At 36.0% G+C, this 14632-nt stretch overlaps 1 protein-coding gene across 1 annotated transcript; it reads right to left on the bottom strand.

The window, feature by feature from the left end:
• Positions 1–5247: 5247 nt before the first annotated feature.
• On the bottom strand, positions 5248–12986 carry tmem205 (transmembrane protein 205). Its single transcript, XM_056453168.1, has 4 exons — positions 12879–12986; positions 10877–10986; positions 10631–10794; positions 5248–8695 (listed from the first exon to the last, which is right to left on the bottom strand). The coding sequence occupies exons 2-4, from the start codon at positions 10974–10976 to the stop codon at positions 8393–8395; spliced, it is 567 nt and encodes a 188-aa protein (XP_056309143.1). The 5' UTR covers positions 10977–10986; positions 12879–12986; the 3' UTR covers positions 5248–8392.
• Between the last annotated feature and the right edge of the window lie 1646 nt (positions 12987–14632).

Here is a 14632-nt window from a genome sequence, read left to right as displayed (position 1 = left end):
AACATTTTGAATCTGACTGTCTGAAAAAAACATGAAATGGGAGGATTATGTTTTGTGTTACACACAGCAAAGCTCAAAATTAGAGGCCAGCCTACAATTTCCTAGATTTTCCTATGTTTCCTCAGTCCTCCAAACAAAAGTAAAAGCAATTTTACCGTTTTGCCCAATTACAAATAATGTAAAATTGCACCTGATGGTAATTTCCCTAATTATTTAACAATTCCTACTTAACTGGCATCCAAACTTTTCAACTCTCAAGGATTTTAGCGAAGATTGAGTCTGTGCTGCTGAATGATTTTCTGATTAATAATAATATTTTTGATAAATTTGAATCAAGTTTTAGAGCTAGTCATAGCGCAGAGTCCGCTCTATTGAGGGTTTCAAATGATATTTTGTTGGAGGTTGATTCAGGTTGCCCTGTTGTTCTTCTACTATTGGATCTCAGTGCTGCTTTTAATCATGACATTCTCTTGATCTGCTTCGAGAACATGCTGGTATCCAGGCTCAAGCCTTGGATTGGTTCTCTTCATATCAGAAGGATAGAACTATCATACAATTAATGTGTGGGGTTCCACAGGGCTCGACACTGGGTCTTGTTTTGTTTTCCCTTTTCTTCTGTTGGGAATTTTTTTTTTTTGATAAGCATGGCATAAATTACCATTTATATGCTGATGACTCTCAAATCTACTTCCCCATAAAATCTGGGGATCAGTCCTCCCTTCAGGCTTTGTTTAATTGTTTGCTAATGGGAAGTGTTGGTTAGCGAATAACTTTATCCGACTGAATGAGGACAAGTCTGAATTTATTGTTTTTGGTCAAAAAGGTTCAGATTCTAATGGCAATCTGTCATTGCTTCCTGGAAGAATACATTCCTCTGTAAAATGTCTTGGTGTTATCTCTGACTGAGCTTAAATTTGTTCGCCAAATTAATGTGGTAGTCAAAATAGTTTTTTCTATTGTTATGTGCTTAAGTTGTATGAGACGTAACATTCAGTGAGTCTCTAGTGGTGCTGGGTGAAAATGAGAACACCCAACCAATGGATAAATGAAACAAAAATTAACAATTTATTAAACAGAGCATATGAAACAATAATATGGTAATTTAGAATGTAATTTTAAATGACAGAATCAAACGAAAAACAGGAGTGTTGCCAAAACAAAGCAATAAATATAACAAAACAATTTAACTAAACCCCAGCCCACGAACAAAAAAAAAAAAAAAAATGCAGAAACAAAAACCGTAATCTTCAGCGTGTGTGACACTTCACTAAACTTATTACATATTCCAAAACATACATTACAACTGTGGCAACTCCACCATAAACTAACACAAAAAACTATGCTGCTCAAAGCTACAAGCGTTCTCGTAAAGTACAGCTATTAGCAAAACAAGAGTTTATCTGATAATCCAACAGAAAACAAACATAAAACACCACAAAACATACGTGAAACGTAACACTACCTTTGATTTATTGCCAAGTTGAAGTCTGTCGTCTCTTTCAGTACCTTGAAAGAGGTGTTAGTGAGGCCAGCAGGGGGCATTCAACCTGCGGTCTGTGTGAGTTCTAATGCCCCAGTATAGTGAAGGAGACACAATACTGTCAATGGGCACCGTCTTTCAGATGAGACATTAAACTGAGGTCCTGACTCTCTGTGATCATTAAAAATCCCATGACACATCTCATAAAGAGTAGGGGTGTAACCCCGGTGTCCTGGCCAAATTCCCTCCATAGGCCCTTACCCATCATGGCCACAAGCTGGTGTGTGGTGAGTGCACTGGCGCTGTTGTCCTGTGGCTGCAGTCGCATTTCCAAGTGGTTGCTGCACACTAAACTCATTGTATCTGGGTAAGAGGTCTCTCGTCTGCAGCTGGTCCAGAACTCAGCTGTCAGGCTTTTAACTGGCACAAAAAAGGAGAGCACATTTCACCTGTACTGGTTTCACTACACTGGCTACCAATCCAGTTTAGAATTGAGTGCAAAGTAGTGCTGTATGTTTTTAAATCCCTCCATGGCCTGGCCCCCGAGTATATTTCTGAGCTAATTAATATACACCAACCCGTGAGATCTCTGAGGATCAACTCTATTTGCAAGCTTTGCAATCATGCTTGAAATGTCGAGGTGATAGAGCTTTTTCAGTAGCAGCTCCAAGACTTTGGAACGATCTTCCACGCTCTTTTAGAACTTCTCCAACTTTTGAGTCTTTTCAGAGGTCACTGAAACACACATTTTCTTTAGCTTTTAATAATGTGTTGTGAGTTGATGTACTTTGGCTCCTTGTGTGTTTGCATGTATTATGTGTTTGTATGTACAGCACTTTGGTAACCATTGTGGTTGGTTAAAAGTGCTCTAGAAATTATTTGAGTTGAGATGAGTTTGTACTTACCTTGCCAGATGGTGAATTGCATCAAGTGACTGAAACATTAAGTTTTCCAGCTATAGACCATAGGAAGTAGTCATTCTAAATCTGTAATTTCTAGAATAAAACATCTTAACAAGTTACAAACTCATTCAAGTCCCCCAAAAAAGACTTGTCATTCCCCAAAAGACAAATGTAGGAGATTATGTGGAGAATCTCAATGAGCAATTGGTTCAACAAAGCTGGAAATGATCACCAAGAGAAATCAAGAAAACTTGGACTGATTATTGATTTAAAGCAAAGGTGACAAATCCAGTTCCAGGAGGGCCGCAGCTTTGCACAGGATGCTTTCTGCAGCAGGAGTTGGGTCTCTACATCTACTTGGCAAAGTGAATGCAAATGTTTATCAAAAGCTCCTTCCTGCTTCCATCCTTCCAGCTTATCACCTAATCGGCAGCAATTTTCATGCAGGACACTAGCTATGTTTCAATGACAATTTTTTTTATATTGCAAAAAAAAAGTGTTATCCGCATTTGCATAAACTACAATGGAAACACATTTACAGAATAAGTTCCAGCATGCTCATTAAAAAAAGTTCCTTTACTTTTCTAGATCATGTGATAATAATAATAACAACAAGAATGAATATGAGCAGACAGCATTAATGTACAAAGCAGTGGAAGGACCACAATGCACAACATCTGAAATGTTGCTTTGGTCATTTCAAAATGCCTAAGCCAAAGTCGGTCTTCAAAGTGGTTCTGTATTATTACCTCCAGAACTGTCTATAGGGGCTGCACTCCCAAAGAGTGGTCTCATGCCTCTAAAAGCCATTTTTATTATTATATACTCTCCAACTGCAGCAGATTCCACTTTTATTTTGATATTTGGCATTAGTATATCATGAAGTGGTGATTCTGTTCTCTTTGACACATTGGATGGAGCTTCCTTCTCAAATGCAATTTTACGGCTTTGCACATTAGTCTAATTTGAATCACTGGGTGAAAACATAGCTACTGAGACTGGTCACAGAGCAAAAGGAACTAAAGCAGTTTATTGAAGCTAAAAAAAAATAAAAAATTAAATGGCCAGCCCAGAGTCCTGAACTGAACCTAACTGGAAATCCTTGGTGACGAAAAACCCACTACAATGGGCTCTATGCACTGTTTTTCAGCCAATGATGAACTTCCGGTGAAAGGCTTATGTGACTATTAATTTCATATGGTTTCTTTTACAGCATCGATGTTATAAAGTAATTCAAATATAATCAGTTAAATATACTTAAGCATCCATTTAATAGTTAAAGCGTAAAAAGAGTCGAAAAACTCCATCGAAAATACTGGAGAAAAAATCATTTCCATATTTTAAAGACATGAAACTGAAAAATGCAATTTAACGCAGTACTTCTTGTTTGGACCAACTTTATATCGTGTCTCAACCAGGCAGTGAAGATCGCTATTTTGTAAAAGAAATCAGATCTTATACGGACGATTTTGTATGGGATGACAATTAACCGGAAGCCCTGGGGTTGGCTGACTGAAATTAAAAGTCCTTGTGCATATACCCTATTAGTGAACTATTGAAGAGATTGTCAACAGAGGAGAGAGAGACAAGTGATGTGCCAAAGTCATTCAAAGAAGAAGTCTTTACTCATTTTTGACTGCTGTAACCTTTAGCATGTTTGAGCTGTAATATTCTTCGTTCTACAATCAATGCTGTTCGCTATTTTTTAATCACTCTTATACACAAGACATGCTTTTATTGAAGTGCCTTGGCTGTTTGGTAAAATGCTGACTCTGAATGAACATCACGTTATTTCTGAATTCTATAAATTCTCTATCTTTTGTGTGTAGTCTTTATATTTTTTGAATACAAGAGATTGGAAGGGAATGAAATGCTTAATTTCCCAGAATGCAATTTCCTTTAGTGAGGACAATTCAATTAAAATTTCAACAATTGAAACACTGCCAACCTAATTTCACAATTGGACATGTTTCTGGATTAATATCTATGTTGACCCTGGATTAATATCTATGTTTAACATAGAACAACATTATCAGCCAATCAGAATTAAGGGATATGTTTACCATTTAGGCTTACAGTTATGCACTTCTACATGATTGTTATCCAACTATTATTCCCCTCTGATTTTGGAAATAATTTAGTTATAGTTGGGTTTAGGGGTAGGGAATAGATATGGATTACATTTTTCATCAAAAATGATGTTCCAGGATCAGAGATTTTAATCCAGGATCGCATTGTACTTGGCAAAATCATGACGTGCTTGAAATGCAAATCAAGACTTACTAGTAAATAAGACCAAAAATTATGCACAAAAAGTTGCACCTCTTTCTTTTTTTTTTTTTTTTTTAATTGTAAGACAGACAGATATTCAAGTTTGCAGAGGTCTTGGATATATTTTATTATTTATATATATTTTATATCAGTTCTAAACTAAGAATATGTACTTGATAGGACTGGGCGATATGGCAAAAATGCAGTCTTGTTAATTATTTTCCATATTACAACAATATATATCTTGAAATAAGTTGTTAATCCTTCCAGATTTGGAACAATGACTGAAGCCACAAAAAATAGAGGCTCTATTAAATGTCATAACATATTTTCGGCTGATGAATTTTTGGTGGCCGAAAATTTGGTCCATCTCTAATATCAACACACTTTTAGATTCCCATTGTTGCACATTTCTGCGGTGCGATTGGCTCTTAGATCAATATTGAGTAGAAAAGTTCAGAGCTTATCATTGTTATTGACTTGCATTTAATCGCGATTCCAGCTCTAGTACTTGATACATAACATACTGTACAGACAATTGTAAGCAATGTGACACAGCAACAGTAAACGCAAATGAAAACAAAGCATGCTAGATCTGTGTAGATCTTTCAGACTACTCAAATTGTGTTTTTATTTTTGTAATTGAAACTCAACATCAGCTAAAAATGTACTGATTTAATGCCATAAGAAGTGTTTGACATTTCTTTAGCTGAACACAAATGTTGTTCAGTGTCAAAAATTCCCATAAGGCACAAACACACACGACGTACACACTGACAAAAGGAAACTTACGCTGCTGTTCAAACATTATAATTTACAAACTGGATCAAAGGTTCATTTACAATGTTGCTTCTTCAAAGTTAGCATTTAATTGCCATTTTAGTGTCTTTGAGTTTATAGGAAATGTAAATCATTGACAAGTCTAAGATTGGTCCACAAATTACAAACAGCCCTCTACTGGTGTAATACATGTATTGTTCACACTGAAGTGTAAAGGCAGGAATCATAATACGTACCTAACCAACAAATAATAAGATTATTATTAATAATAATAATAATAATAATAATAATAAAAAACAACATTTAAGCAATCATAAACAGCTACTTGTTTACACACATTTTCTGTTTATTATAAACAATTCAGTGCAATTACCCACTTTGAAATATATTAAAGTAGGGACAAAATACTATGAACATCCATAATAATATTAGTTAAGGTTGAGCATGAAACTTATTGAAAAGCAGAGCTAAATATGAGTTATTTAAAGAGATATTTCACTCAAAAATGAAAATTGTCAGCTTTTACCCATCCTCCACTTTAAAACTAGCTTGAGTTTCTTGTTGAACACAAAAGAAGATATTTGGAAGAATGTTGAAAACCTGTAACCATTGACTTCCAAAGTATTTGTTTTTCCTACTATGAATATCAATGGTTACAGGCTTTCAGCTTTCTTCAAAATATATTATTTTGTGCTCAACAGAAACTGAAACTGGTTTCAACAATAAGGGTGAGTAAATGGTGGAGGGGTGAACTATCCCTTTAATTCCACCTATTTCCTTTCCTTAAATTCATGGGCGTAAAGTCTGATGAGTACAAAGGTAATGCTGGCACCTACTGACAGAACGGATAATTAACCACTTTTAGTTAACAAGGCAGAATGCGGGTCATATAAAAATAAAACTTGTTACAGCCTTATTCCAAAATGGATTAAATTATTTCCTCAAAGTTCTACACACAATACCCCATGATGACAATGTGAAATAGATTTTTGAAATTGTTGCAAATTTATTAAAAATAAAAAACATGAATCACATGTACAGAAGTATTCACAGCCTTTGCTCAACATTTTGTTGATGCACCTTTGGCAGCAATTACAGCCTCAAGTCTTTTTGAATATGATGCCACAAGCTTGGCACACCTGTCTTTGGGAATTTTTGCCCATTCCTCTTTACAGTACCTCTCAAGCTCTATCAGGTTGGATGGGAAGTGACGGTGTACAGCCATTTTCAGATCTCTCCAGAGATGTTCAATAGGATTTAGGTCTGGGCTCTGGCTGGGCCACTAAAGGACATCCACAGAGTTGTTGTGAAGCCACTCCATTGATATTTTGGCGGTGTGGTTTGGGTCATTGTCCTGCTGGAAGATGAAATATCACCCCAGTCTGAGGTCAAGAGCACTCTGACTCAATTCAATTCAATTCACCTTTATTTGTATAGCGCTTTTACAATGTAGATTGTGTCAAAGCAGCTTCACATAAAAGGTCATAGTAAATAGGAACAGTGTAGATCAGTTTTTAGTGTTTGAGTTCAGTTCAGTTTAGCTCAGTTCAGTGTGGTTTAATAATCACTACTGAGAGTCCAAACACTGAAGAGCAAATCCAACGATGCGCAGGTCTCTGAAGCAGGTCTTCATTCAGGATGTCTCTGTACATTGCTGCATTCATCTTTCCCTCTATCCTGACTAGTCTTCCAGTTCCTGCTGCTGAAAAACATCCCCACAGCATGATGCTGCCACCACCATGCTTCACTGTAGGGATGGTATTAGCCTGGTGATGAGCGGTGCCTGGTTTTCTCCAAATGTGACGCCTGGCATTCACTCCAAACAGTTCAATTTTAGTCTCATCAGACCAGAGAATTTTGTTTCTTATGGTTTGAGAATCCTTCAGATGCCTTTTGGCAAATTCCAGGCGGGGAGTGGCTTCTGTCTGGCCACTCTACCATACAGGCCTGATTGGTGGATTGCTGCACAGATGATTGTCCTTCTGTAAGGTTCTCCTCCCTCCACAGAGGAACGCTGGAGCTCAGACAGAGTGACCATCGGGTTATTGATCACCTCCCTGACTATGGCCCTTCTCCCTCAATCACTCAGCTTAGATGGCCGGCCAGCTCTAGGAAGAGTCCTGGTGGTTCCAAACATCTCCCACTTACGGATGATGGAGGCCATTGTGCTCATTGGAACATTCAGAGCTTCCCCCTGTGCCTCAAGACAATCCTGTCTTCCTTTGTCTTCATGCTTGGTTTGTGCTTTGGCATGCACTGTCAACCCTGGGACCTTATATAGACAGGTGTATGCCTTTTCAAATTATGTCCAGTCAACTGAATTTACCACAGGTGAACTCCAATTAAGCTGCTAAAACATCTCAAGAATGGTCAGTGGAAACAGAATTTACCTGAGCTCAATTTAGAGCTTCACGGCAAAGGCTGTGAATACTTATGAACGTGAATTTTCAGGGTTTTTATTTTTAATAAATTTGCAACAATTTCAATTTTTTTTCTCACATTGTCATTATGGGGTATTGTGTGTAGAAATTTGAGGAAATAAATTAATTTAATTCATTTTGGAATAAGTCTATAACATAAAAAAAAAAAATAATGTACATTTCTAACTTCTGTTAAACACAATAGGAGATATTATGAAGGAAGCTGAAAACCTGTAACCATTGATTTCCATGGTTGCAAATACAATGGAAGTCAATGGCTACTGCTTTCCAGCTTTCTTCAAAATATCTCATATTGTGTTAAACAGAAGAAACTCAAGCAGGTCTTAAACAATTACAGGGTGATTATTTTATGACAGAATTTTTATTTTCGGATGAACTGTCCCTCAGCAATCATTACTGTGATAGTCATCATCCTTGGTGTTTCGATATAAAAACTAGAAGCCTTATTGTTACACTTCAAAAACTAGACAGTAGAAAACAGACAACGTATCATCTTGAAAAATTCTGTCTGTCTGTACTCATATAGTTCCCAAATTGAGGGCCAGGTAGATGAGATTGACGGTAATGCAGAAAAAGCCTATGAGGTTGCAGAGGTTGGACAGACCATGGTAGCGGTAGAAGGTGCTCCTGTGCTCCTTGTATTTAGGGTCCTGTTCACGCAGTTTGGTGTATCCTTCCCTGCTGGAGCTCATGCCCACTTGATTTCCCAGACCGTGCTCCTTCTCGATCTCCTGCATGACCAGCATATTCTCTGTGGCAGACGGACCAAACCACTGCGCGTTCAGACCAGCCATAATCAGAGCCACAAAGAACAGGCTCATCTGTTGAATACAATACAAACTGAATGATAATATTGGGTATCCAAACATTGGAGTACACACACAGAGTTAGGGCAGGGCGATGGATTGAAATAAAAGCACAAACGTGATTGAGCATTCTCATGCACATCTGGTCAGGGAAATTCATACTACTTGACTGACTAGTATTTTATTAATCACGTGGAATAAAGAGTCACTAAATTACAGGAAAAATTATATTGTTTGGAACTAATCGATTTAGTGGCGCCATCTAGCGGCAGTGAATCTGTCCCAACATTGAGGTACAATTATAGACCTAATGAAAACTTTATTTAGGTCACTATTAAACTGATAAACACTTAATCTGATAAAACAAACAAAAATAAATGGTGTGGCCAATAACAAATATTTATATAAAGAATATTATTTATTCTTTTTTTATTATTTCTGTTATTATTGTAGTATACTGTAATATATAGACTCAAGCCCGAAATTACACATACCCCAGGCAAATTCTGACTTAAAGTTTTTGTTCAAATGTAAATAAAACTTGAGAAATATTATTTTTCCACAAGGATGCCTTATGTACCATCTTATTGTCTTTTGGGAGAAGCCTTTGTCATTTCCAAACACATAAACAAAACTTGAAGTCAGAATGAACCATTTTGAATAAATAGGAATTATTGAAATGTATGTGAATATTAATAATTTGGGCTATTCATAATTGTGGGCTTAACTGTATATATTGTTTTTTTTCCAAACCATAATGCACTAAAAGGATTCCAGTCTTTTAAGTAAAAAGCTTTAAAAAACAGAGGTGTCCAAACTCAAGTCATGGAGCGCTGGTGTCCTGCATATTTAAGCACCAACCCCAATTAAACACACCTAACCCAGCTAATAAAGCTCTTTCTGGGGCTGTTTCTCAATATGCATTCTTCAGCGATCTTGCATCCTCGTGATCTCATGTAATGTCATCATCAACTGCCAAAGTTCAGTTCCAATACTCAAGACCACAAGAACAGAGGATGCATGAAACTTCCCAAATGTGTCCTTGATATCGAGAACGCCTCGATGCAGACTTGAGCACCGAACTCGCTCTAGAAGTCCCAGAAGTCATTGCGACTAACGGTGGAAAGCGCAGCATTTAATACAAGTTTATTACTGTTATTTTTTTTTTAAGAATTATTTTTTAGGGGTTTTCACCTTTATTTTGACAGGACAGTAGATAGAATTGACAGGAAAGTGTGGGAGCAGAGAGAGGAAAAGGATCGGCACAGGACCTCAAGGCAGAAATTAAACCCGGGTCGCCGCGAACACCGGAGTGCATGTGTCCGTGCACTTTCCACTACGCCATAGGCACCGACTCAAGTTTATTATTAAAGTTCAGAGATATAACTTATTTATCTCAGGAGTTTCCCTGAATGAGGTGAATATAAACATTACCATGAGATCTTAATAAAGGAATAAACACATGAAGGGTAATTATTTTGTAAATTCGTATTAAAATCTGTTTTATTTATATTGTGCAACGTAAATTTGTAAAGTCTTTATGTATAGTATATACATAAACAATAAATCGCTGTATGAATGCTGTAACGTTTAATAAATTTTCCGTTAAAAATGCGTGAAAGTCATGTGACCATCAGGTAGAATGCAGCATCTCATTTCTCACAGACGCGTTCTCTGTTCTTGCGGTCTCCCGAGTTCGTTCTTCCAAGGTGACCTGGCAAGATCGCTCTTCACAAGAAGTTCCAGGGAGGTGTGTAAAAGGAAGTTGGAGCTAAACTATGCAGGACATCGACCCTCCAGGACTGAGTTTGGGCACCCCTGAGCTAGACTATTATAATAGAGTTTTTGAAGTTATCAATTAGACATCCTTTATGTCTTAAACAGTTCATTTATAGTATGCAAAGCAAGCTTTTTCCCTCCCATAACAATGAATAGATCAAAATCTGTCACCTGTATCCCTTCATGCCAGTCCAGCAGTTCTCTAGGGTGATACACAGCGTATACGGCGAGGCTGACTGCATTACCACCCAGCAGACAGTAGAAATAAACTGGGAATAACTTACTTTGGACAAGACCGAATGTGTGCATGGACACCTGAGAAATCAGCACAAAACCTGAGAAAGACAAAAGCAGAATTAGGACTACATGGCATGTATTGAAAGTATTTTTTTTTGGTTTTTATACACATTGGTTTACCTGCTATGAAAGACACCCACACCTGCATTCCCCAAGTGAAGGAAATCACCAGCAGATGAAGAACTTTCACAAAGTCCGTCGGATCTCCCTCAGTAGCCATGATTATCTTTCTGAAAGTATATAATTAGAGAGAGAGAGAGAGAGAGAGAGAGAGAGAGAGAGAGAAAGAAACAATTTAATTAAGATTAAAACCTCAAAGCAAAGTGGAGCTATTCAAAATATTGCAAGACACCATCCGATCACTAGGGCCAGACAGAATCTGCGGACGTTTTTTGCTATTTTTGCGGAGAATTTTGGTAAAAATCTGCGGAATTATTTTGGGAGTATCATAACTAAAACCTAACATGTGAAATAAAAAATTATATCTTTTTAACTTTTATTTAATGTTTAAAATGCAAATCCAATTAGATTCACTTTATTTGATAAACAAAGCAAGTCTCTCCTATAATATATCTACTAAAAGACAGAAAATATTACTGTACAAACTGCATTGTACATAAACCGGATGAACATATTCATGTTAGTCAATAATATTACTGTACTTAATTTAAAAACTGAATAAATATAGATTTATACACATTTACTCAAGTAAATAAACAGAATTAATTGGACTGTGGAGGAAACCGGAGCACCCGAAGGAAACCCACGTGAACGCAGGGAGAACATGCAAACTCCACACAGAAACGCCAACTGACCCAGCCGAGGCGCGAACCAGAGACCTTCTTGCTGTGAGGCGACAGCACTACCTACTGCGCCACCAAGTCACCTACAAAATTAGTCTGAAACATTTTATTTGTTATATTTTAATAATATATATATATTTTCTCTTTAATTGAATTTCACTTTTGAATATTCATATTGGTCTTCTTATTTCTGCATGCCTTTATCAAAGAAATTAATTATTTAGGCACAATTATTGACAATAAACTGAATTTTAATAGTAATGTAGAGGCTGTTTATAAGAAGGCAAGTCAGCGCCTCGGTCTCCTCCGTTAGATAACTGGTCACAAACAACATTCATTGCAGATACTATTTGACTCCTTTATGGAAAAAACAGAAGTTGCGATTTTCAAAAATAACACACATCCCCTTCACTCAGCTTTGGAAATGTTACCATCAGGAAGCAGGCTTAAAATTCCTAGAGCCTGATGAAATGCTGATAAAAAGTCACTTATCCCAATTGCAGTTGTTGTCTTAAATCAGATCACTGTTTAAAGTGAACGGGGTGGTTGTCAAGACCGGTCTGCAGTAAGATGTATGGGGCTAATTTGGTTTTTAAAAGTTTAACTTATGTTGTTGTCTTGACATGAGTGTTGTTATTGTGTGATTGCATGCAAATGCAATTGTTGTCTTAAATCCAGTGATAAAGACAAAATTATTTTCTGTGCCAAGCAGAACAGACAATAAAGTTAAAACTAAAACAAAAGACCTTTAATTGTGTGTGTTTTCCCCATTTCTGTATGTATTTCTGTATTATATAGTCACTCGAGTTTATAATAATCAATAATCGATTTTATCCATTGTTTATGTAATATGCAATACATTGCAAATACTTGAATCATGCCAATAATGCGCTTTTGAACTGAACTGAATCGAGAGAGATTTGCATTAATATCTTCCTATCTGCATAGTGCATAACAATTCACAGTTAATTTGTAACATGCATTATGAACGCACATGCATGTAAAGTGTGTCAGTGTAGATAAGAGGAGTTTTGGGCATGGACTGATGTTGATAACATGAGAGCAACATACAAATTCATTACAGAGCCAGTGTTTTTGCTTTCATAATCCTCACTTAAGATCCTAACCGCTTGTTTTTTGATCCGTTCGTATGTTTTTGCACCAGTTTACTGTATATACCGTTAATATACAATACCAGCACCGCGTTTCAAGACTTCCGTAATGGTCGTTCACGAAATGTCTGTTACTTACGCAAGCATGACACACTTAAGCAATTTCCTTCTCACTGTAAATTCTGTCGGTTTATAGAAAATACATACCCGCTATTTCAGTCTCTCTACTCTTGGTTTTGTGTGATCAGTTTGGGTGAATCCTGCAACTTGTCCTCTTGAGCACGAATGTTCTGTGGCTCCTGTCGCGCGATTTCACGCCTACCATGTTAGTCCCGCCCTCGTGACCTCAACATCCAATCACATTCTATTATCCAAACATATGAACGAAAACGAACCAATCACGATGCAAGAAGCTGTTTGTCTTCCTAAAGTCCACCTATATCAGCTTTAAGTATATATACATTATAACATTAAAACAGAACATTATGACACGGAGTGGTTATTTAGTGTTATGAATATACTATTAAAGTTTTTATTTTAATATTTTAAATTAAGATTTTATCATTTAAACTCTTAATTTGAGCAATTTTATGTTTGTAACAATTTCCAATACTATCTGGATGCAATCTTTATGATGCAAGCTGAGATTGCATCACTTAGCGATGCAATGTCAGACACAATGCACTCAAATGGAGCGAGTGACATCTCTGTGAGGGGTAGGATTAGGGGTGGGGTTAGGTGAGCCCATTAAAAAGCATTGGATGCAGCTCAGATTGCACTGCACGAGGTCTGCATCCAGACCCCTCTCACAATTTTACTTCATTATATAGCTATTTTGCCGGTTCATTCTGCGGTGGCAACCCTTGATTAATAAAGCATCTAGGCTGAAAATAAAACGAACGAATGGATGAATAGCTATTTTTATGGAGGCAAAACCTGCAATAAATGAATACGTAAAATAAGCAAAGGATTAAACAAATCTATAAATACATGCATAAATATACAAACAAATAAATAAATGTATACAAATATCCACAAATTTCTGCATAAATAAATATATAAATAATAAATGATGCGGGCAGGTAAATAAATAAATATATGGCTCAGATGTTGGGAATTGAAAGTTTATTTTCCCCCTACCTTTCAAACGTTTATTCATTCTTAAACGTAGTTGTGTATTTACTTTGCTAATGAGAGAGCGTCTGTCAATCATAAGAATGATGGCATGATGTTTATATATATATATAGTTTTAAGACAACTTTAAAGAAAGGGTTTTGATCCACATCAAATGTTGACTATACTGCATATATATTATATATTTTAAGCTTTATTGCAGTTACCAAAATGTATTAATATTTGTACTACACAATAACATTATTGTTGTTTTAGGATTTTATTGGTCAAGATTCAGAAAAGTTTGTGTTTTCATTATGTATATATACATATACACATACATATTTATATATATATATATATATATATATATATATATATATATATATATATATATATATATATATACACTCACATATATACACACACACACACACACACCAAAATATAAATAAATGTGCAATACAACACAATATGTAATATACGCAATTATCGAAGTTATAGTATTATTGTTACATATTGTAAAATACATTAAAATGGTCTTGCCAGAGACTTAAACTTTTTTATTGCCATTGAATATTTATTGTTTTAAATAAGCCTGATAAGATATTTTGATATATAAATATATATAAAAAACATTTTAAAAGTGTTGAAACGTGCTTCCAGATTAATTGAGGATCAACCTTATATCCTCAGCATTAGGCACCAAAAAGGCAACATTATTTATTAAGTTATTATAACGATAGTATGACTTCTGTACTTAATAAACTATCTGACTTAATAATAATAAGTAGCAATAATATGGGATACTAACTGATTAATTTATAAATGAATTTATATGATCATT

The sequence above is a fragment of the Danio aesculapii genome, chromosome 3, assembly GCF_903798145.1.
Source record: "Danio aesculapii chromosome 3, fDanAes4.1, whole genome shotgun sequence".
NCBI classification, from domain to species: domain Eukaryota; kingdom Metazoa; phylum Chordata; class Actinopteri; order Cypriniformes; family Danionidae; genus Danio; species Danio aesculapii.
Note: the sequence above shows the minus strand (reverse complement) of the source record. Positions and strands in the feature narration are given on the sequence as shown.

Coding starts and splice junctions, on each gene's coding strand:
- tmem205 (XM_056453168.1), bottom strand. CDS start 10,976: ATGGCTACTGAGGGAGATCCGACGGACTTTGTGAAAGTTCTTCATCTG. Junction 10,795..10,876: donor GTGGGTGTCTTTCATAGCAG/GTAAACCAATGT, acceptor TGTCTTTCTCAG/GTTTTGTGCTGATTTCTCAG. Junction 8,696..10,630: donor ACTGGCATGAAGGGATACAG/GTGACAGATTTT, acceptor TGTATTCAACAG/ATGAGCCTGTTCTTTGTGGC.